This window comes from Herpailurus yagouaroundi, unplaced genomic scaffold (assembly GCF_014898765.1).
Source record: "Herpailurus yagouaroundi ecotype Mexico unplaced genomic scaffold, PumYag 140, whole genome shotgun sequence".
Classification (NCBI taxonomy): domain Eukaryota; kingdom Metazoa; phylum Chordata; class Mammalia; order Carnivora; family Felidae; genus Herpailurus; species Herpailurus yagouaroundi.
The window spans coordinates 3,508,799-3,534,172 of record NW_024412395.1 but is presented as its reverse complement, the minus strand read 5'-3'; the positions used below and the strand labels follow the sequence as shown (position 1 = coordinate 3,534,172).

The 25,374-nt window shown below is 36.1% G+C and overlaps 1 protein-coding gene across 1 annotated transcript in view; it reads right to left on the bottom strand.

Moving 5' to 3' along the window:
- The window catches only part of MAP3K2 (mitogen-activated protein kinase kinase kinase 2), a 98,288-nt gene that overhangs the window by 4,503 nt on the left and 68,411 nt on the right, over nucleotides 1-25,374 (bottom strand). The window contains exons 6-16 of the mRNA XM_040474757.1: nucleotides 22,520-22,633; nucleotides 22,051-22,138; nucleotides 17,542-17,672; nucleotides 16,345-16,424; nucleotides 14,779-14,846; nucleotides 14,510-14,602; nucleotides 12,632-12,838; nucleotides 10,934-11,082; nucleotides 10,445-10,576; nucleotides 5,938-6,067; nucleotides 429-606 (exon numbers count right to left, since the gene is read on the bottom strand). Coding sequence (XP_040330691.1) covers nucleotides 429-606; nucleotides 5,938-6,067; nucleotides 10,445-10,576; nucleotides 10,934-11,082; nucleotides 12,632-12,838; nucleotides 14,510-14,602; nucleotides 14,779-14,846; nucleotides 16,345-16,424; nucleotides 17,542-17,672; nucleotides 22,051-22,138; nucleotides 22,520-22,633 — 1,370 coding nt within the window. The remainder of the gene's footprint in view (nucleotides 1-428; nucleotides 607-5,937; nucleotides 6,068-10,444; nucleotides 10,577-10,933; nucleotides 11,083-12,631; nucleotides 12,839-14,509; nucleotides 14,603-14,778; nucleotides 14,847-16,344; nucleotides 16,425-17,541; nucleotides 17,673-22,050; nucleotides 22,139-22,519; nucleotides 22,634-25,374) is intronic.

The window sequence follows — 25,374 nt, the reverse complement described above, 5'->3', positions numbered from 1 at the left end:
TCTGTCTCTCTCTCCTTCAAAAATAAATACACATTTAAAAAAAAGAAAGCAAAATGAAAATGATAGTAATCCTTGTAATCCTGACATCTGATTTTTAAAAAAAATTTTTAACTTTTCTTTATTATTGAGAGACAGAGACGGAGCATGAGCATGGGAGGGGCCAAGAGAGGGGGAGACACAGAATCCAAAGCAGGTTCCAGACTCTGAGCTGTGAGCACAGAGCCCGATGTGGGGCTTGAACCCACAAACAGTGCAATCATGACCTGAGCCGAAGTCCAGCGCTTAACGACTGAGTCACCCAGGCACCCTTCCTGACATCTGATTTAAAAGTACAAAAGATTATCTAAGTCTGGCTCAGTAATTTCCATTTTAGGTGGAATTATGTAAGAAGGTAAGTGTTTTCAGGCAAAACTAGCATCAAAACCTACCAGATGTCTGCTTTTCTGCCATAGCCTTCTCCACTAATTACTTCAGGGCTCATCCAGTATGGTGTGCCTGTGACAGACTTCATCCCTGTCCCCGAAAGACAAATGGTTTGAAGGCGTTTGCTGGCCCCAAAATCTCCCAGTTTGACGTTGCCTGTTGAATCTCGCAGAATATTTGCACCTAAAAATACAAAAACATCCTCAATTCATTATTTTTATTGGCTGTTTAAAAATTTTTTTCATTTTTTTTTTTTTAATGTTTATTTATCTTTGAGACAATGCGAGAGACAGAGTGCAAGCAGCAGAGGGGCAGACAGAGGGAGACACAGAATCCAAAACGGGCTCCAGGCCCTGAGCTGTCAGCCAGCCCAGAGCTGGACGCGGGGCTCAAACTCACAAACCGTGAGATCATAACCCGAGCCAAAGTCGGACACTTACCGACTGAGCCACTTCGGCGCCCCTAAAATTTTTAAAAAAACAATGGTAGAGAATTACTTAGTAGACTCTTCAGTCTGTCTCCAAAATTAGGCTGCTTTTCGTCTTCCGAGCAGTACCTGGCATGATGCCAGTCACACAGCCAGGGCTCATTAAGGACTTACTGCACAAACACTGAATTTTTAGAGTCAGCTCTGTATACTTCAGGAACTAAAAAGCTTCGCCCACTGAAAAGGACTGGAGTGTGTGGGAGGCGAGGATGACAAAGAAAAAGGGGGAAAGAGTTAAGAATGTGAAGCTCAGAGAAGGATGCAGAAAGCAACAGCAGGCTTTTGGCCCCAGTTTCTCTGAAACAAAGCGAGAAGCCCATGCTACAGCTTCTTTCCCTGAGGAGCTAGCTCCTCCTCAGGGACTTCCTGGGGGACCTTCATAATCAACAATTTCTAGCACTTTCCCCACTACTATAATTTAATGTTAGTTGTCTCACATTTTACAGTTTTTCTTAGTACTTACTGGGTTTTGTTTTATACTAATTTTATTTCTCAATTTCTATAAGTTAGCTTTGAGCCGTTTTAAAATTTCACTTTTACAATAAACTTCTAATTGTATTTACTATAAATTGCTCTTGCTCGTGGGGCGTGAGATAGTGTTTGCTGAGTTCCACACTGAAAGTTACTCTTCCCCCGTTTCCATACCGCACTCTTTGGAAGAAGCTCACTATGCACAATCCCCAGTTAAGGTGCTCAAGGCTGACCAGCTACATAAATTATTTGTAATTATTCTGCAAGGGACATTTGTCTCCTCTCTCCTATTTATTCATTCAAACCTTCATTTATATAAATACACATATTTTCTTTTGTGTATAAATACACATATTTATTTTATACTCTGAGTTATACTCAAATATGGCATCATGTTTTTGCTCAAGTTGTTCCAGCTTTGACCATTGGGAGCTCTTTGTATTGGCTCCTGTGTCCCTTGGCCATACCCTGAATCACTGTGTTCTTGTTTGTTTTGGGTTTTGTGGGTATTTAAAAGCATTTTCTTACTTTCTGGCACTAAAAGGTGCTCCTGGCTCAACTTGTGTATTTCCTGCACCAGTCCTAGAATCAGTCATTCCTCCAAGGAGCCCTGGTTCCTTTTAGTGGAGAATAGTATCAGAAATCAAGATCTAGGTGCTATGTTAATTTATTCTTATTCTTTATTCTTCCCTTTATCATTTTAAAATTCAATCTTTCTTCGGGGATTGTAGATCTGGTTTCTGTCTTATATAAATTATTTCTATTCTCATTTTTAGCTTCTTCAATACACATGTTCTTTTTTTTGTTGTTAATTTTTTTTTTTTTAATGTTCGAGAAAGAGAGACAAAGCATGAGCAGAGAAGGGGCAGAGAGAGAGGGAGACACAGAATCTGAAGAAGGCTCTAGGATCTGAGCTGTCAGCACAGGGTCTGATGCGGGGCTCAAACTAACAAACCGTGAGATCATGACCTGAGCTGAAGTCAGACACTTAACCGACTGAGCCACCCAGGCACCCCATAACATGTTCTTAAATAAGCAATTTATTATATTAACATATCTGTTCTAATCTTTAAGCTTTACTTCAATTTTCATTTTTTAAGTCTTCCATTACCTTAACTATATTTTATATTAAAAAAAAAACCCTTATTTGTCCTTTTATCCTTTTTTTTTAATGGCCTCTAAGAAGGAGAGTGAACAGTAGAGAAAATATGCATTATAGAAGAGAGAGAATGTAAACTGTGCATTCCCCACCATGGACTTCTGTACTTGTCTTTCTGTTCTCCCAGCAAACTCCTCAGCTAGTCAGCAATGACTCCCCAGAGCCTCTCTCCAGAGGAGGGTCCAGGATCCATTCTCTATATGCCATGAGACTAAGCGTGCTATAAGGACACCAGTGATCCTCAAAAACAGCACACTGCCTATTTAACATCTCCCACCGCTCAAAACTTGCAGAGATATTCTGTCAAAAAAGCCACTCCCTATAAAATGCTTAGCCAGAGTAAGGACAACAAACCAGCCAGCTTTTACTGTCAATGAGATGGGAAGAACAATCCCAGGCAGGTCACAGACTGGGGGAGCCATGGACACAGACTGGGAAAGCCATGGAGTAATCACCAATGACGAACCAATGTCCATTCTTATGAACGCTGAGGAGAAACTGTGTAGCCAAGCTACCAAAATAACTTTGCAACTTTTTAAAGCTAATTTTAAGTACATTAGAAGTAGGCTTTTAAGGAGACTTTTCAAACACACAAAAGCATACACAAGAATATAGTACCCACAATCTTTCCCCATCAGTATGTATACTGCTAGCTACTCCCCCTCATATTATCTGAAGCAAATTCAACACACCGGGATCAACAGTTTAGTACCTATCTTAAAATATAAACTCTCATCACACCTAAGAGGATGGACAGTAACTCTTTAATATTATTAAATATATGCTATTTTTAACATTAAAAAAAATCAGAATCCAAATAAGGTCCATACATTGAGACTCACTGATCTATCTTTTAAGTCTTTCCTAATCTAAAGTTCCCTCCAATCCCTTTTTTTCCTTTGTAATTTATGAACAATCTGAACTGTTTGCCTATAGCTTCCTCATGGTCCAGATCTTGCTGTCTCCATCCCAAGGAGTCATTCTACATATGCATCTGTGCGATATGTGTTCTATAATTCGTAGCTGAATCTAGAGGCTTGATCAGATTCAGGTTCAGTTTTGCTTTTTTTTTTTTTTTTGCAGAACCACCTACATGGATGATGATGTATTATTCTACAAATAGGAAGTACATAATGCTGGACTGGCTTTGTTTTAGTGATGTCAGCAACTGTTCATATTTAGTGCTTACATCTATTAATTAATTAGTGGTTGCAAAATGATACTATTCTATTATTCTTTTCTCATTTGTTAGCCAACACACTTCTATAAAGATGTTTCCTTTCATCCACTATTTGGTCCTCTGTAGTATAGTTTGTAACAGAAAAGCAGAATAAAGGAACCCGATTATAAAATAATGAGCTGGTTCCTAGCAACAATGATCAATTCGTTTTTATCTGAAGTTTCATTATGAGCTCATGGATTTAAACTTTAAGAGCAACCAACTATCTTTCCTTTTCCCTCATTATTTAAAAATTGCACAATTAAAAAAATAAAAGTAAAAATAAAAACTGCACATTATAAAAACTTGGGAAATACAGAAAGTAAAACATATGAAAAGAAAACAACTATCACTCATCCTGCCATTTTGAAATAATCACTGTTAATTATATGGAAATTGTTCTCCTGGGTTGTACTTTAATCTTGCAAACTTGAGATCACATTGCATATCCAGTTTTATATCTTGCTTTTCTCTTATCAACCTATTTGCCCTGTAATGCTTTTAAATCTGCTTGCTTCCAGCCTCCTCATTTACCGGAATGGCAAGGTTAGAAGAGGACCCACTGAGGGGTAGCTGCCCTCAGGTCCTCTACCTTTCCTCATTATGAAAACTAAAGAGAAACTGGCTTGAATAGAAGTGATTCCTAATAGAATAATTTGCAATCAAAGAATCTCCCTACGTGGTTCTTGAAGCTATCAGGTTTTGTACTTGACAACTGAGGTGAAAGACTATTTCTTTTTAGATCAGTAGGCAGGTACTCATCCTCCCAGACACACTAGCAAGCTCCACTCCATACCAGCGATCTGGCTCGGGCATTCTGAAGCAGATTCTACTCTGTCACCAGAAACGTGTTAGGAATGTTCCCTTTGGCCTGAATATGGCCATATTTATGATGTAACATATACCAGAAAGAAACTAAATACCCGATAGCTCAAAAAAGTCCCCAGAAAAACCAATAAAAATATGTTTTTATTATTCACAGTTGACCTTTGAACTACACAAGGGTTAGGGGCACCCCTTGCCCCGGCACAGTTGAACATCCACGTAAAACTTTTGATTCCTCCAAAATTTAACTACTAACAGCCTACTGTTGACTGGAAACCCTACTGATAACATGAAGAGTTAACACATATTCTGCATATTAAATGTATTATATACTGTATTCTTCCAATAAAGTAAACTACAGAAAAGAAAATGTTAAGAAAATCATAAGTAAAATACATTCACAGTACCACAGTTTATAAAAAGAAATTCAAGAATAGGTGGACCCACACATTTCAAACCTGTGTTGTTCAAGGATCAACTGCACATGTGTGTGTGTTTCTTACTGACCGATTAAATAAAGTGATCTTTAAATGTGGGCCACAACCCAGTGTTTACAGAATCAGACCTCTGGATACGCTATGCAGTACAAAGTTGTAGGCACTCTCATAATTTGAAACATCTCTGCCAACTGCTTTTGTCTCACATCATTCACTTCCTTTACGTACCTGCTCCCTGAAAACAGTTGGGTTTCTGAGTTTTAAAAAGAGAGTTTAACTGAGTTACAGATTATCAAAGCTCATCTTGGGCTCTCTTCTTCCCTCTTCTTACGCTCTCCCTAGATAGTGACACCTACCCCCATGGCTTTAAATATGATCTCAACATAAAGCATATCACCATCACAGCTAATTTGAGTGTTTCCTAAATATATGCCTTAAGCATATTATATAAAGTAACTCATTTATAATTCTTACAAAATTCCTATGAGTTGGACACTATTATTATCCTCCTTAAAAATGAGGAACTAAGGCACAGAGAGATTATATGTCTTGACCAAGGTCACAATGATGCCCAAATTTGCACCAGGCCATCTGGTGTCAGAGCCCCTACTCTCAACTGCTATACTCTAATGCCTATGTTCTATATATGTATGTTCCCCTGTATGAAAGGTCTCATTTTTATGATCATTTGAACTTTATTGATTCTGGAACCGTGACAGATGAGCTACCCACTTGTGAAGACCTGAACATTGGTCAGAATATCGACAGAGTCAGCAAAAAAAGCAGAATTGCTTTCCTAAGATATTTTAAAGGTAGATGTACTAATTTAAATGTTAAATTTCTTAAATCATATCACCTGTTTCATTTAGATTCACAAAAAAATAACTGTATGCTTAAAAAATACTTCATCACTTACCTTTGATATCTCTATGAACAATCATATTACTGTGCAAATAGTGTACGCCCTCCAGAATCTGACGGGTGTATTTCCTAGTCACATTCTCAGTAAGAGCTCCATATGCTTTTAGTTGGTCCTTAATTGAACCCTAAAAGGGAAAAAAACAAAAAAACAAAAAAACTATGATATGGTTTGAAATGAAAACCACTATTAAATATTTTTAAAAGGATCTTTAGTTCATGACTAGGAGGCTTTAGTTGGAGAGTACATTAAGGGCATTATATGCCATCTAATTAACATAAATTCTACTACATTTCCTGACTCAAACCCTGGAAGAGTATGGTCACAGCTGAAAGAAGCCTTTTAAAAGTATTTTTTGACTGATGCCCTTGTTTCCATTACTATGTTGGTTCTAACGATCTCCTGTTCTTGCAATTGTGTTTTTTAGAATCTTCCTTTTTTGGGAGAGCAGGGTGCCTGGCTAACTCAGTTGGTTAAGCTTCTGACTCTTGATTTCAGCTCAGGTCATGATCTCACAGTCTGCTGGATTGAGCCCTGCATTGGGCTCTACACTCACTGTGCAGAACCTCTTGGGATTCTCTCTCTCCCTCTCTCTCTGTTCCTCCCCCAATCATGCTCTAAATTAAAAACAATAAATAAATAAATAAATAAATAAATAAATAAATAAATAAATAAATAATAAAATCTTGCACTCTTTGCCCTGAATATACTTTTGTTTTTCTCACTTGCTCTTTTCTATATGCTCTACTTGAATCTTATTTGTTTGATATCTGCTAATTTACTTCTCAGGAGAAAGAATGGGTAAGTTTTTCCTTTGTATACATACTCAACATTCTAGTTCAAAATATGTGAAAATATACTACAGAAGAATTTCAAATTTTCTTATATGCTTTTTAAAGCAAGATGAGGTGCCATTTCTGAGAATGCTGAATCACTGAGGTGAGACACTGGCACTTGAATTCTGAAAAAGCTTCCCTACTGATTGATTCCAATGTGCAAATTTGATGACTAATCACCACTTTAAAAGATAGGAATAAAATGTTTCTTGAAGGATAAAATCTATTCTATATCCAAATGTTTCTGCCTTTCCTTGAGTTTTGGCCAATGGTATACTTTGCCATAGGAAAATAGATTCTTAGACTTTACAGGTTTAACCATTTGCTTGTTTCCACTATTCATCAACAACACCTGGGGGGACCGCAAGATGCAATTCTGCTGACCCAAATTTGCAAACACACTTGTGGAAAGCCTTAGGCAGCCAAGTACCTACACCTACAAGTCAACGTGGCTTTTTGTTCAGTCTACTTATTGTGTCTCTACTTGTAGTAATACCCAAAATAACATAGCTAGAACTGAGCTGTCCAAATAATAAGCCCCAAATTACTTGTAGGCTGCAAACAAGTGATGGACTTAAGGCTCTTCTGGGCCTTGGGCAGCTGGGCCAGTAGCCTATAGCTGCTAACAGCTCCATCAGTGTAGTCTGTTTACTCCTGTGTACCAAAAACACAGTTATCTTCTTCGATGTGAACAAGTGGAATGAGTTGCAAAGTACTGTGAGATAAAAACTGTGTGTGTGTGTGTGTGTGTGTGCATGCACGTGTGTGTAACAGAGAAATCAACTGCTAGCTGCTAGTCCAGATACTGAGAATAAAGTTATGGTTCTATTCCAAAAGCAGTTCTAGATCAACTAAGAAACAGAAGGCTACATTTGGGAAAACTGAAAAATGGGATGACAATCTTGGCAAAGTGTGAATCGAGGACACAAAGAGATCATCATGGAAAATTTAATGAGAGAATTATATAGCATCTTTCACAAACTTGGAGATTCAGTTAATAAAATCATATATGTCCAGACCATTATATGCCATGGGCTTGGCATATGTGTAATTCATTTAAGACTGCTGATGAACTATGATTAATTTGGTAACATGATTTCACTGACAACCTATACTTTGAAGAAATAGCTGCCCTTACAAAACCAAGTGAAGTTAATGAGAAGCAGAATCTAACACCTCTTCCTGAATGGTCCTGGTTTAGTCTTAAGATTGCTAAACATATAAGGATCACCTGTCTCCACTTGCGATGTAAATCAGTCCCAGCCAATTAAATGGTTAATTTAAAGTTTATCTATTCTGAGAGAGTGCTCACAAACACATGTGTGGGGGAGGGGCAGAGAATCTGCACTGTCATACAGAGCCGGACTTGGAGCTCAAGCTCAGGAACCATAAGATCATGACCTAAGCCGAAATCAAGAGTCGGACGCTCAGCCAGCTGAGCCACCCAAGAGCCCGAACCATTTAATCTTATCTTCAACAATCAGGACCTCTATTCATGCTTATTCAGAATTTTCTATTTCCAATTTAAATACTTATTATACAAACAGCAATCGAAATGTGAATAAAAGAGAAAAATCTATCACAATTCCAACATGACACATTTTCATTTTTTAAGTTTCTCCTATCCTTGTCCAAATACAGGTACTCTTAAAATACCATCATCATTATTAAAAAGTATTTTATATTCTTTTTCTCTTACTGTAAGTACTTCCTCTAACTTTGCAACATAGCCTTCACAATTTTAACATATTCTCTTGACAGCACCATCGTAATTTAATTCTACCGTGGGCACTCATTTTCCATCACAGACAATACTAAAATAAATATACACAACTTTTTCCTTCTTTTGGATTACTTCTGTAGAATGAATTTCTGTGAAATTACCAGTCCAAAGTCTTCAAAGTCTTGAAGATTTCTATGGCATTTAAATACATCCCACCAATTTGTTTTCCAAAGGAATTAAAAAAAAACCCAACTAATTTATACTATCAACAGAATCTTTGAAAATACAAAGTAGCAATGATGAGTAACAACAGTGTCTCTATAAACAATTATTCATGATGATAAGAAAGTAAAGTTTACTGCTGCTCTTGTGAAACAGGATGATTAAAACCATTACTATTAGATACTGGTCAACAGTTTTACTGATCCATAAGCTCAAACTGTAAATTTGTACATTAAACATATACACTTCTAATAAACAATCCACTTAGAGACCCATAAATCAAATGTTTTTCCTAATATATATTACCTGTTAAAGTACACGAAAGCATGTGTTTAAAAAAACTTTTTAAATGTTTATTCATTTTTGAGAGAGACAGAGACAGAACACAAGCAGGGGAGGGGCAAAGAGAGAGGGAGATACAGAATCCAAAGCAGGTTCCAGGCTCTGAGCTGTCAGCCCAGAGCCCAACACGGGGCTCAAACCCATGAACTCTGAGATCATTACCTGAGCCAAAGTCAGACACTCAACTAACTGAGCCACCCAGGCGCCCTGAATGCATGTATTTTTAAAAGAGTAAATGTACCACCATCTTGAAAAACATTAATATTAAAATGTGCCCTACAACCCTACAAATATTAAAAATTACATACAAGGAATAACAGTTTGTAAGTCACATTTTGCAATTTCTATTGAAACTACTGACTCAGGCAATGATTACCAATCCATGTTAAAAACATTAGGTAGATGACTGAAAAGGAACTGGATGTTATTTTTATTTTTATTTTTTAGTTTATTTATTTTGAGAGAGCACATGAGCATGAGTGGAGGAGGGACAGAGAAAGGGAGAGAGAGAGAGAATCCCCAAGCAGGCTCTGCACAGGCACTGAGGAGCCCCACATGAGACTTGCGTTCACCAATTGTGAGATCATGACCTGAGCTGAAACCAAGAGTTGGACAGTCAACTGACTGAACCACCCAGGCACCCCAGGAACTGGATATTCTTATGCGCCATTGCTAATAGCTCACGTTACTTTCTGGTCTTCAGGAATAAACAAAATCTTACACCAGAGAAATCTGGATGTCAATCATCCTAATCTAACACTCAATCTTAGCATCATTAATAGAGGAACAACCAGAAATTGTAGGTCTCCTAATGGGATGCAACATGAAATGCACAGTATCATCTATGATGCATTCTAATAAAAAATGCCACATCTTAAACCTAATTTAGATACTAAATCTAACTTACAGGAAATAAGAAGATAAAGGAACAAATTAAACACCACTATGCGGATACAATTAGAGAAATCTAGGAGGTGAGACTGTCAACAGAGCACCTAGTCTCTTTGTCAAACCTATGTCATGTAAAAATGTTCTAGATTAAAAAAGAAGTAAGGGGCATAACAGTTCAATGTAATGTGCAGTCCTGGGCTGGATCCTGGTTTGTATAAACCAGCTATTATGGTTATTTTAAGATCATTTAGGGAAATCTGAGTGTGGACTGCTATGGTACCTGTAAACCTATTTTAGTATACCTCAGCACTGTCTAAAAAAATGAGTTAATAAATGAAAACAAAATAAAATTACATTACCCAGCAATAATTTAAAACTTTCAAAATTTTCTAAAGTAGTTTAACATATTATAATCAAAGTTTTACTTTTTCTTTCCTCATTGAAGACATGAAAGAGAATATGTTTATTTTCATAAGACGTACTAACTTACCCCTGGCATATATTCCATAAATATGGAAAGGGTTTTTTCCTGGGGATCTCTCAAACAGCCATAATACTGAACAATTCGCTCATGCAGCAAGTTTTTCAACAACTGAATTTCACACTCAAGTGCATTTACTTCCTGAAAGACAAAACTCACTTTTAAGTCTTTACAGCATTGCTAGTGAAAGCAAAACATTCGAACTTCATGGACCATCACGGTGATTTCATTCTGAAATTTTTACTTCCCAAGGAATAAACATTTTAAAGTCTCTAAACAGTAATAGACCTTGAAGGTATACTAAAGCAATACTAAATCCGATCAGGAATATAACTGAGTACTAAAGAGAAAAAAAAGTCACAGTACAAAATAGATAAATTATTGATTTGTTTCACAAATAATTTGTATTAAGGGAAAACAAAATATTCTATTGCGTTACATTTATTTAGTAAAAATGCTTCTTATAAATGTGACAAAGTAGCTTACAGTGATTCTTACCTTGCTGGTCTCAGGGCTATCAGGGTCAAACTGAACTTGCTTAACAGCCAATTCTCTTCCTGTATCGACATCATAACAGAGGTAGACCCTGCCAAATGCTCCCTGGCCAAGAAGTTTGCCCAATCTCCAGTTGGTTGGAGCACGAGGTGCTAAAAAAGAATATTTTCTTAAAATGGAATACCCAGATGGCACACAAATGGTTAAGGACTAAATGAGTAAGCTGCATTAGTGACATCCTTAATTGAGTATGTGTGGATATAAGGGAAAATCATTATCATCCAAATTCATAATGATCATCTTTGAAAATTTTTCTCCTCAATTTTCTAAGATTCTAAACCCAAACAAGGTTCATATATCCCCATGCCTTATGTTTTCCAAACAGATTATTTTTCCCTCAATTAAAAATATAATAGTATCTTTCACTCAATCTAAGGTACTGTGGACTGTCAGATGCACCATTCCTAAGCTTTATTGCAGCAATATTTGTAATTAGTCTTCCACCTGCTTACGATGTAGAAAGCTGGACAGAGTATCACTCTCATTCTAACAAGAGAAAATCCTGAGAGCAGCAAGCAGCTGGAGCAGGAGCAAGGGTGGGAATACTACAGAAGATTAAAGATAAGAAGGACAGCAGACCTTCCTTCAATAAGTATACAAGTCAGAAGACAACGGAAAAAAATAGCTTTAAAGTGCTAAAAGGAAAAAAACTGCCCAGCATTCTGTATCAAAAAAAAAAAAAAAAAAAAAAAAAAAAAATATATATATATATATATATATATATATATCAGAAGTAAAGGAGAAAAAAGACCTTTTCAAACAAACTCTGAAAGAATTCATTGCCAGCAGACTTACATTACAAGAATGGTTTAAAGCAATTCTTCAGGCAGAAGGAATGTGATACCCAACAGAATCCGGAATCTATATAACCTATAGTCTACAAAATCCTGGATTTACAGAAATAAAGTGATGGATATATGAAAGATATTCTTCTCTTATTTTTTATCAATTCAAAAACAATAGCTGTCTAAAGGACAAATAGCAACAATGTAGTGTAAGGTCACAGATGTAAAAGTCAAATATGACAACACTAGAACAAAAGGGATGAATGTGAAATATTCAAATGCTGCTGCAATAAATACCTTTGAGCAGAAATCTTGGTATGCACTGCTTATGTGATAAAGTCCAAATATTCCACAATCTGGCCTTAGTTACCATTCTAGTCCTTTTCCTACTGTTTCAAGTAAGATACCCTTCACTTTCCCCATTCTCAGAGCATGCCATGACCTCCTACACATATCACCTTCCGAGCTAGTGAATTCCTACTCACATTCAAGATCTAGATTCAATAATATACAATAATCATTTCTCCACACAACATTCTCCCCGTTAGACTACATTTTAGAGGTCATATTTGGAATCTCAGTTAGGTACTCAACAAGGATATGTGGAATGAACGAATAAATGACAGACTGGTAACAATCTTACTAACTAAAGAGAAGGAAAGAATCAGCTAAAGTAATTAGCAGTAACACTGTACTTACACCTTATATTCCAACCACTTTTAGAAATACCCTTTTTACCTTTTTTTGAGAAGTTGGGTCTCACCCTGAGGACTCGTTTGGTATTTATTCCTTTTAATACTGTAAAGTTCTGCAAAGGTTCTGCTAAACATTCACTGTGCCAATTTCTTTTACTTACAACGGCTGGGTGGGCTGATGTCCATTACAGTCAAAGTAGGATTGTCTATGTCACTTCCCCTTCTTCTTACTCGACTATCATCATATTCTGGGGTAAAGATACTGCTTCCACTACTAGTGCTTAAAGAGTGATCAGTAGGACTGAAACTCACAGGAGACCGGAAGCTGGTCCCCTGGGTCCTTCTAGCTCTTGGAAAAGTTTTACGACCTACAAAATCAAAACAGGATTACCTTACAACTTTTATTCATATGCTACAGCATATGAATTATATGTATATGTATATGTATATGAAATATGTATATTTCATATATTTCATATATGAAATAAATTCAAAGTATTTAAAATTTGTAACATGAGGAATAGAAGTCTGTCCTGTGAGTAGGCTAAGAAACTAAAATAGCAATGATTATTTGATTACATTTTTAACTTTTGTTTTTAATGTTTATTTTTGGGGGGGAGAGAGAGAGAGAGAGAGAGCGCGTGCACGCACAAGCAGGGGAGGGGCAGAGAGAGAGGGAGACACAGAATCCAAAGCAGACTCCAGGCTCTGAAGGCTCTAAGCAGTCAGCACAGAGCCCAATGCGGAGCTCGAACCCATGAACTGGGAGATCATGACCTCAGCTGAAGTCAGATGCTTAACTGACTGAGCCACCCAGGTGCCCCTTGTTTACATGTTTGAAACTTAAGAGTAGTATTTTTTTTTTTTTAAGTTCAAGGAAATAGCCTTTTGAACAATGGATCATTAAGTAAAAAATGAAAATCAAGAGAAAAGGGGGGAAAGAAGCAGAAATGAGAAAAGTGGGGCAAAAACAGGATCTGAATACAAATTCAATGTCTTTTGTAAAAACACACCCCCCCCCCACATTCATAAAATCACTGCACTCTCTCATTTCTGGATAAAAAGAAAAAAAACATACTTTATTCTCATTTCCAATTATAAGAACAAAAGTTAGAAAATTTAGTAGTATTTTTTTTCTTTGAAAAGGAGAATGCAAGTATGAATTCCATCATCGAGGAATAATTTTCTAGTTAATATCAATTTTTTCTAAGTTTATTTATTTTGACATAGTATGTGTGCATGTATGAGTGGGGGAGGGGCAGAGAGAGGGAGAGACAATCCCAAGCAGGCTCTGTGCTGTCAGCATGCAACCTGACACAGGGCTTGATCCCACAAACCATGAGATCATGACCTGAGCCGAAACTAAGAGAGTCGGACGCTTAACCAACTGAGCCACCCAGGCACCCCCAATATCATTTTTTAATTACAGTTTTTCTTTTAAGGGAAAGATAAGTACTATGTGGTAAGTTGGCATAAACCTGTTATCGTTTTAGTTACCTAATTTCTTTCAAAAATTGGGGTTTTTTTGTTGATGGGGGGGCGGGAGGGAGGGGAGGGTGGGTGATGGGTATTGAGGAGGGCACCTTTTGGGATGAGCACTGGGTGTTGTATGGAAACGAATTTGACAATAAATTTCATATATTGGGGGAAAAAAAACAAAAATTGGGTTTTTTTAATGTTTATTTTGAGAGAGACAGAGAGAGATAGAGAGACAGAGAGACAGAATGGGGGAGGGGCAGAGACAGAGGGAGACACAGAATCCAAAGCAGGCTCCAGTCTCTAGGCTCTGAGCTGTCAGCACAGAGCCTGAGGCGGGGCTCAAACTCATGAACCATGAGATTGTGACCTGAGCCAGTCAGCCGCTCAACTGAGTCACCCAGGTACCCTTCAAAAATGGTTTTAAGCAGAAAAACTAAGTGATTCAGGAAAAAAATTATCTCTAATAGTTTAAATATGAGATTTTAAAAATGTGATTTTGATTTTGATTATTTTTGAGATTTTTAACAAGCTGTTCTTGTAGTCTAGTTACAGAAGCTTACCATCATTATAGTCTTGATGGTGATATGAAACATGATACCTTCTTGGGTATGTGCCTCCTTTTCCAAATTTCTCAAAGATAGGGTTGTCATAGTCTATTGAGACATAAGAAAGTTATGTGTTATAAAAAAGTCAAATATCTCTAATAATAAAAAACACATTTACACATTTTTATTCATTTAAAAAAAAAAAAAAACTCCCCTCTCCCTCCCAGCCAAAGCATTGTTTAATGACACAAATATTTAAACATTTAGAATACGGAGAGTCTAACCTGAAAATTCCTGATGATTATCTGGGTAGCTCTGTGCCCTAGGCATTCGTGATTTTGGATAGCTCTCTCTAAAAACAGAAAATGTCATGTTAAATGAAGAGAAAGTATGTAAATAAGACATTTAAAATATCTTTATGCAATATCAGTATCTGTAAGTATGTGTGGAAATTATACATATATATGAGGTGTGTATATATATATATATATATATATATATATATATATATATGAATAAAGGAGCTCACTCTGAAATGTCAACATAACTGAAAAAGAGAGACTTCTTTTTAAACACTTACTTGGTGCAGGGAGGCAAAAGCCTAGCTTTAAAAATTAATCGATAGGGGAGCCTGGGTGGCTCAGTCAGTTGAGCAACCAACTTCGGCTCAGGTCATGATCTCATGGTTTGTGAGTTCGAGCCCCGCATCAGGCTCTGTGCTGACAGCTCAGAGCCTGGAGCCTGCTTCTGATTCTGTGTGTGTGTCTCTCTCTCTGCCCCTCCCCCATTCATGCTCTGTCTCTGTCTCAGAAATAAATAAACATAAAAAAATTTTTTAAATATATTAACCTATAGGGTATGGCAGTAAAAATGTTAAGTTTTGGAATTACAGATGTTGGCAAACACCTGTGTTTTAATCGTAGCTCTACCATTTAATCAGCAATTGCAATCTTGGCAAATCACCTTTCTGAGATTTTCCACATCTATAAAAATGAGATAATAATTTCCAACTCATCAATGGTGTGTACATATATTGCTTAGGACAGTGTTTTTCAAATATTAAATGCTCAATATATAGCTTCCACATTACTATTTTCCTGAATTTCTTAAATGTTTCAGATATCTATCTTGAGGTAGACATGGGCACAAAGGTTTTATCTATACAGGTAAAAGAAAATTAAATGTGTATTTCCATACAGTATTATTATTTTCAGAATTTGCTTCTAAAAAGAAATCCCAGAGGAGATCAAATAGGTAAAGATTTTACAGACTGTGTGCTACAGGATGACTTTGCCTGCTACATGTGAACACTCTTATTGAGACCAGAAGAGAAGGAGCACTTGTAACTAAAAATCCACAGTTGCAACTTCACCCAGCTTATATTTCTGAACAGCCATTTCACACAAAAGAAATGTACACTACTTAAATTTTAAATGACAGCCAACATTCTGGGCCACAATTACCAAAAAAGTAAGTTATCTATAACCTGGTGCCAGAATGAACATAATCCTAAACAGGTGAAAACAACTCAAGAAACCTCCAAAACCAAAGGTATTAATGAGAAATTTGATAGAAGTTTCACCAACATAGTTTTATAAGTAAATGTACATTCTAAGTTTGCATTTAGTTTCAAACACAGTTTTGGCAAGCAGAAATACTGATAATATTATAATCAGGTATCATTTTACCCAATAAAGATACTGAGCCCCATGAGGTTAAGGGATTTGTTCAAACTAAAAAAATTAATTTGGCCTAAGTATGGACGAGTATCAATTACGTTCCTCTGACATGCTATATATATGCATATGTACCCACATACATTAAAAAATAAAAACTACAATCCATATTACCCATCCAGAGGACTATCAAGTGATGGACAACTTCCAGAGCCAGAATTTTCAGGGCTGCTTAAAGACAATGGGTCCAGCATCTAGAAAAATAAAGAGTTCCTCCATGATTCAATGTGTACAACCAGAAGTTACTGGGTTTTTAAACAGCTTTATTGAGATACAATTCATGTAACATAAAATTCACCTATTTAAAGTGTACAATTTAATGGTTTTCAGTATACTGAGAGTTGTGCAACCCTCACCACTGTCGCAGACACTTTCAGTACCCACAAGAAGACCCCATATCCAACAGCAGTCACCTCTCCCCAGAGTTACTAATTTTTTAATATTTTAAATGTAGTGGTCCCTTGTAGGTAGGCTACAACTTCAAAATATCCTAAGGGAAAAATATTTTCTCTATAAGATTACTAGCTAAATAAATAAAAGCTAAAAGATCTCACATAATTTTGCTTACTGAACACTGACTAAAGCCCCACTCAAATTGAGAATAATGACATTGTGGCTGCTACATTATTAAAACATTTACAATGTTTTAAAAAGTTGACAAACCTCAGCTTCACAAAGTTAAATATCTTTAGTTTCACTATATCTTTCTTCTTTTTAAATTTTTTTTATGTTTGTTTATTTTTGAGAGAGACAGAGCATGAGCAGGCGAAGAACAGAGAGAGAGGGAGACACAGAATCTGAAACAGGCTCTATCCAGGCTCTGAGCTGTCAGCACAGAGCCTGACACGGGGCTTGAACTCATGAACTGTGAGATTGTGACCTGAGCTGGAAGTCAGACACTTAACTAACTGAGCCACCCAGGCACCCTTCACTATATCTTTCAAATGTTAATTAAAAATCTGAATGTCAATCCCAGGATTACAAACAAATGCATTCATTTATTTATGGATGGACAAAATAAGAAAATCAGCTTTATTCCAGCTTTGTTTATACATGAATGCACACAGGAACATGTAAGTTAGTGGGCATTATCCTATATTCTTTTACTATTTTGTTCACTTAAGGAAGACATGGGAGAAGAGGTCTCTCTCTCTGTCTCTATCTCTCTCTCTCTCTCTCTCTCTCTCACACACACACACACACACACACACACACACACACACACACAAACACAGGATACCTGCCAAACCACACAAATCCTGACAACATCCCTTTAAGTGAAATGAAAAACCACATCCAACTTTTGCTTACTTGGTCCATGCTCTCTGGAATGAATTCTCCTTCACTGTTGATACTGGTGAATGACCCATTCCGGGCAACCTGGTGTAATTCATCTGGAATGTATCCTGGGGGAGGGGAGCTTCTATCTCTACTAGTGGGACCTCAAAGGAAAAAAAGTTACATGATTTTATAAATATCAACTGGGAACTAATTTTTGTTTCAATTAAATATAAATACAGGATTTCAGTAACTACTGAAATCCAGTTTTTAAAACTTACAAGAACATTCATTTCTATAAATCTTCAAATGTTTTATACCTTTCTAAACTCCCACCCTATTATAATTATTAACCTCACTGTAATATTCATTTATTCTTATTAGATGGTATGTTCTTCTAACTGCTGACAACTGCGTTATGGGGCTGATAATAAAGATTTTTAGATGCCATTGCTTCTGAACTTCCAAGGGTCATTTGTACCTAGATATATGTTACCCTTTAACATAACTTATGGAAGGCATCATAATGTCGTGGAAAGAATGTGGACTTTATACCTCAGTTTAAAATCTCAGTTCTAGTTATTTACCAACTGTATTGTCTTTGGTAAAATTATCCAACCCCCACAAACCTGGTTCCTCACCTGTCAACATAAGACTAAATCCCTCCTCTCTTAGGGAACAGACTGGTGGTTGCCATAGGGGAGGTGGGCAGAGGGATGGGTGAAATAGGTGAAGAGGGTCAAGAGTACACTTATCTTCATGAGCACTAAGAAACACAGAGAACTGCTGAATCATTCTATCATACACCTGAAACTAACCTAACACTGTATGTTAATTATACTTGAATTTTAAAAATAGGTTAAAGAACTGAATAAAGCCAGCACTTAAGATAAACAAAGAAAAAAAAAAAGACAAAATCCCTCCTCTGCAAGGGTGTTGTAATGATAAAATTATTCACCCTGAGTATGTGCTAGGCACATCTGGTTCCATAATGTTCTTTCCATTCCCTCTCCTTAATCTTTAAAAACCTAAAGTGAGATTACTTTCTAAGTCACTTAAGCCATATTAGAGTATTTTCAAATTAGAATCCTGAATTTTATTCTCGGGTACTTTAAAATTAGGTTTTATCACAAGCCATATTCCTGGCATTTAAATTTCTTCATAATTCAGAAAAGCAGAAAATCTAATATAGTTCACCTAGTTAATCACATCATTTCTTATGAGACAATAATCCATTTTATTTTTACCTGGTTTTATAGAAATAATGCTATGTTTATTAACACAGCTCTCTTTTCCTCCAAATATTCTGAAATTAAACTATTAAAAAAAAGATATGGGGAGGTCATGTGGGCATTTAAGTTTTGCTCAGATTGAAAGCAAAAGGCTTTGCCTTATAAAAAGGGGTCACTCTAAGTATATGCTAGCATTTGTGAGTGAGGAGATAGGGAGAAAAAGAACAAAGTGATTACCAAAAGATTTGAACAGAACAGATAACTCTCTGCTTGACTCTAAAATAATCAGTAACTGAACTTTGAGCCAAGGGTTATTTAGGCTTTGTAACAGGTACAATGACATTATCCCTAATATTTTTACTCCTTCCATATACTCTTGTTTATAAAAGATCAATATACTCATTACTAAAAGGAGATAGGGAAGAAAAAAATGCTATGAAAGTCTCTTCATCTCCTTACTAGATAATTCATTTTTCTTTTTATTTATTTTTTTTTATTAAAGTCTAGTTGACACACAATGTTTTAACAGTTTCAGGTGTACAACATAATGATCTGACAGTTCTCATGCTCACCACTCTAAGTATAGTCAGTATCTGTCACCATATATTATTACAATATTATTGACTATATTCTCCATACTGGGCTTTTCATCTCCATGACTTATCTATTTTATAACTGCAAGTTTGTGCCCCTTAATCCCCTTCACCTATTTGGCCACCCTCCCAATCCCCTGACAATCACCAGTTTGTTCTCTGTATTTAAGAGTCTGATTTTTTGTTTATTCATTTGCTCTGCTTTTCAGATTCTACATATAAATGAAATCATATGGTATCTTTCTCTAAGTTATTTCACTTAACATAACACCTTCTAGGTCCACTGTGTTCTCACAAATGGCGTGATCTCATTCTTTTTGGTGGCTGAGTAATACAGCACTCTATATATACATATCCACATCTTCTTTATCCTTCATCTATCCATGGACACTTAGGTTGCATCCATATCTTGGCTTTGTAAACACTAGTATAATACACATAGGGATGCATATATTGTTTTGAATTAGCTTTTCTTCAAATTTCTTTGAATTTCATTTTACCAGCAGACACATGAAAAGATGCTCAACATCACTCATGATCAGGGAAATGAAAATCAAACCATGATGACATATTACCTTATACCTGTCAGAATGGCTAAATCAACAACCTAAGAAACAAGAGGTATTGATGAGGATGTGGAGAAAAAGGAACCCTCATCAACTGTCAGTGGAAATGTAAATTGATACCTTGGAAACAGTATGGAGGTCCAGCAAAAAAATTAAAACCAGAACTACCATATGACCCAGTAATTCCACTACTGGGTATTTATACCCAAAGAAAACCCTTTTTTCTTAACTTTTATTGGTAATGGGTATGCCAATGCACTCTTGGTTGAGACCTCCACACTAGAATATACTCATCCCAAAGGTAGTTTTTCCTCTAGCTATCTTTTATGAAAATAATTAAAGAGAATAATTATCAATAAATAAGGAAAAAAGATGGTGGTCATATCTATCAAAGCTATTCTAGGTTTAAAGAGGTACCAATAAAAACCAACAATTTTCTACAGTATAATTTCCAGCTTCTTCTTATGCTAGCACTGAACTCAAATAAGAATATTTACTAGTAGGACAAGATTGAGGTACTCAGTAGAGTTTTAATTCAAAATGAACTTAAAATGTCAATTTAAGTAGAGCATTCAGCTTGTTCTAATGCAACTACAGTGACTGGCAATTTTTACTTTAAAATGATACATACTGTAATGTGATAAGAAAAGGGAATGAAGAAACAAATGTAGGTTTAATAACAGTCATGTTTTCTAGTTTGAAAAGCAAAATGTTCTTTAAAAGTGTTTTCTCAACCTATTGCCACAAGAATCCCATGATTTAAAGATGAGAAGAATATTATTGATCTCAAGTTAATTAGAGAGATGGAATCTGAATTCAGGTGTTCCTAATGTTCCTTCACCCAAATTCTAAACCATATAAAAATATATCTGAATAAAGATAAACAATTTCTATTTTGCTTGTATATCATCGCTGCTGCTCACATTTCCAGCATTTCTGAAACCAAAAGTAGGACTTATGTAAGACAGATACTTAGAAGGAAGTAGTTAAATAGCTTCTTCCGGGGGGGCCAAAACAAAAGATCACTAACGGATATATGGGGGTTGGCCCATATGCCAATTTAATCTCTTCTTGTGTTATTAACAATCCTTTTCTGTTACCAGTCTTGGAGTCCCAACCATATCTCTCATTTTGTCCCACCCTCCTGCTTCCTCCTCTCCATTCATCTGTTTCACTTCCTCCTCTACTTTTCCCTTTCTTTTTTTTTTTTTTTTTTCCAACGTCTATTTATTTTTGGGACAGAGAGAGACAGAGCATGAACGGGCGAGGGGCAGAGAGAGGGAGACACAGAATCGGAAACAGGCCCCAGGCTCCGAGCCATCAGCCCAGAGCCTGACGCGGGGCTCGAACTCATGGACCGCGAGATCGTGACCTGGCTGAAGTCGGACGCTTAACCGACTGCGCCACCCAGGCGCCCCTACTTTTCCCTTTCAAGTCCATACCTCACATACGTTTTCATGTTGTCACATTCACTGCCCTGTTAAAATATATTTATACCAGTGGTTTTTGAGCAATGTAATGCTTTTATCATATAAAAATGCAGATTATTATTAATGTTTTATGCTACCTGAAGAAGATCCACAGAACTGGGGAGTTCAGAGCACCTCTGCCTCACCCTTGCCTCTCTAATAGGCCTCCTTCAAACAGCACACGGGATCCATTCTGCTTTGTACCACAAGCTTAATTTTAATAGTCTATTATTAATGATGAATAATGAATACTAAAAAAAAAACAATCTGGAAACTCTTAGCAATGCATTTGATAGTACTGCAATAACTAAAACTTAGAGAAAGGCTTATGAACTTAGTCCATCCATTAATTTTAATATATTGGAATTACTTCTTTTAATTTCTTCTCTCTGGTTATTTTTATAATTAAAATAACTAGAGGTTTTATTTAAATTTGTTAAATATTAAAATATCCTAAGTATATAAGAAAAAATATTTAAGCTTGAGATTGCTAATCTTACAACACTTGATGTAACTTTTGAAGGGACATAAGAAACTAGAACACAGGTACCTGGGAAAAATTACAGAGTACAGGGACAGGCTGCTATTTATCAGGGTTATGTTTAGGTGCTGGCCTACATTAAAGGATGAAGAAGAAACTGAGAAATTGTCCATTTTATGGTTCGAACACTATCATTCTTACCTATTATAGAAAGCCGTTTTTTCCTCTCTGCTCCAAATACTGTGTTATCCAAATCTTCTAGTGATGGCAATGGTTCTAAATTAGCAGCCTATAAGGAAAGGGGATGATTAATACTATTCTTCCCCTTTTGGGGCTTTAAACAGAATCCTTCCCCCCACCAAATACAACCTAGATATTCTACACTGTTTGTAGGTCTTATCAAATCTATTCTTTGAAACTTTATTTCCAGCATAAATTTTCCCAAGTTCTCAGTATTTCTATTAGTTCCATATGTACAGTATATTATACTTACTTATAATTTTGGCTACATGGTTTTGAGGAGCAAGGATATAAAACTATAGCAATTACATTATATAAGTTTACATTTCATTATATTGAAAATATATCAATGATTATAGAATGTAACTATGTTTCATATTTCACAGGCACAAATCCTATAATCCTTACTGAAAGATGTCTCAATGCATACCTGTGTACTTCCGTTTATTACAAGTAATATCTTGAGGCTCTTCATATGAATACTACGATCCAGCAGCTCCACAGCTTTGTCCAAGTCATCTTGGGTAGTTAATGGAATTACCAACTGAACAGAAGGGAACATAATGAATCATGCAACCATCTCACCGGGTGGAGTCCTTTCAGGACCATCTTCATTACTATGGAATTATAAATTTCAAAATACCCTGGCTCTTTGTCAGTATAATGAAATTCTGAATGAATAGATGTATCTAAATTGTTTCACGCTTCCCATCCTGCCACCACTAAAATCATAAGACTGAATATGGACAAAAATTTTTTTTGCTTTAATCATCATTAAATTCTTCTAAAAAACACATTTAAAGGTTAAAGATTAATTTTCTAGGATATTTCCATAATGTTGCAAAATGTAAAGTATAGTATCTTTACCTCAAAACAGCATTAAGGAGTACACACAAAAACTACATACAATACTATCCTTCATCTGCATTGATGAAACTCTCAGGTTTTTCTCTACAGTAATACTACCACGAATTTGCATTCTCCAGATTTGCATACCTACAGTGAGTATCACCATCCCAAATACAATGAGCATCTGTAGCAGCTGCCATGGAGGGACCACTAACAATGTACCTGCAATCTACAGTCCACCTGGGGCTCCCTCTGATCCTGGTGACTACACCAGCAATAAATCAGCTAAATGGGTCAGCCATCCATAGTAAACTCTAAATGTGGAAATCTGCTTTCATTAGCAGATTGGATCCTCTTATGGATCAGACATTATAAAGGACAAAAAGCCTCTGAAAGGTCTATGAGAAAGCATGATTCACACAACTTAAGGAAATCAAATACTCTTTTCTTTTTTAAAAAAAAATGTAAACTTAATCGCTTAGGACAACTGTCAATAATCTTCAAAGTATATTCCATTTCACTGAAAGGACAGAATAAAAATAAATGAACCTATTGCACACTTGTTACCTTGCTCTAATTAAGTACAGTATAGAAGCCATTCAAATGTAAAGGCCTAGTTAGTTTGGGGTCCTCTACAGTATGAATGCCTTGTGGACAGAGGCACTAATAACTGACACAGAGAATGCATGGCAACTACTTGGTAAATACTGTTTAATGCATACCATATGGCAAAAGCATCATCTGTACCCAAACCCACAAGCTGACATGGTGTGCATTCTCTGCAGATTTCTTTATGGAAAAAAGCCATTGTTTTAACAAAGGCTTCCAAACACAAATAATGTGGATTCCAGACTAACGTGATTTCCACCATACAATCCACTTAAATTTACTTAATAGGTACTTGAAATTATATTCCCAATATCTGTTTGTAGCTACTTTAGTAGTTTTGTACTATTCCAACTTACCTACTATAACCAGGCCTTTTTTTTCCTCTATGAGAATTTTTTTTTCTAATAAAAAAAGAATATTAACTGTTTGGTATCACAGAATAAGCATAAATGAAAAAGAATATCCTTTTATTTTCCTATTGATTTTGAACCATATTGGTACATCTTGTTCCTATCTTTTGTATTCTTTTTAATTATATTTTAAGCACTAGAAAACATTTTAAAGCAAAGATGATTTTTTTTCCCAGTTTTTCATTTGAGGGGAAAACCTGAATATTTACTTTTACTATACATTTATTGATAATTGGATCGCTTACTTCTCCAAGACACTGTTGCTTCTGCGGAGAAAAGACATGATTTAAATCACAATAACAAAATATTAACATAAATGATTTTGTTGTTCTTCAGTTTACTAATGTGAAATCTGGGCATTGTGGAGGAGTATATATATTGGCAGCTTGGGCTACTGCCTATGGTTCTCATGTGATCCCTTGTATGTTCTAAAGTCACCTATTACCAATTTTAAAATGAGGACTAAGAGTTAATAACAAATCCCAGCTTATCTAAATTGCATTAAATACATTACACAATGTTTTCCTGCTTAGTGAATTCATTTCAGCCTCAGTCATGAAATCTACTTCCCTCTGTCTTAATACTGATACATCAGTTGTGGGTTAATGTGAATCCTTCCCAAAAACTCAAAATTAGGTCCTGAAGCCCATGCAATAGAACCTAAATTTAAAAGAAGTGATTTATTTGCCTGACTTTGCACAGTGACACATGATAATAGTCCATAGAAAGGTTTTCTTCCTCTAACCATCTAAAATGGGAAAGATCTGGGGCACATGGGTGGCTCAGCTGGTTAAGCTTCTGCCTCTTGATTTCAACTCAGATCATGATCTCATGGTTTGTTCAAGATCAAGCCCCTCATCAGGCTCTGCACTGGCAGCGCACAGCCTGCTTGGGATTCTCTCTCTACTCTCTCTTTCTGCCCCTCCACAGCACTTTCTCAAAATAAACACTTAAAAAAGAGAGAGAGAAAGATCTTAGAAAATCCACTTTCCTTGCCTGCACACCTTCACATCTATCTCCCGTGGCCACACACACACACACACACACACACACACACACACACACACGACAACACATATGCTTGACACTATTAGATAAAGAGGAGCCCAACTAACAGAGCCAACCAATCACAGCTTAAATCTCATTGTTTTGAGTCTGGCAAACTAGAAGTTTACAGAATAATGGTTCTTTTAGAACACAGGGATTTATACTAGAAAAAAAATATCTATAGAACTGGAATAACAAGCAGTATAAATGAGTTTTTTGCTTGTCCATACATCCACAAAACTAATAGACCTTATAAGCTTTTCCCTAGTACCCTCAGTATTGAAGGGAATGCATTGGGTTTGTCATGATGTGAATCTCTTAGTTGTGAGAAATTTTAAACATGATCTTACCCTACTTAATGTCTCTTCTA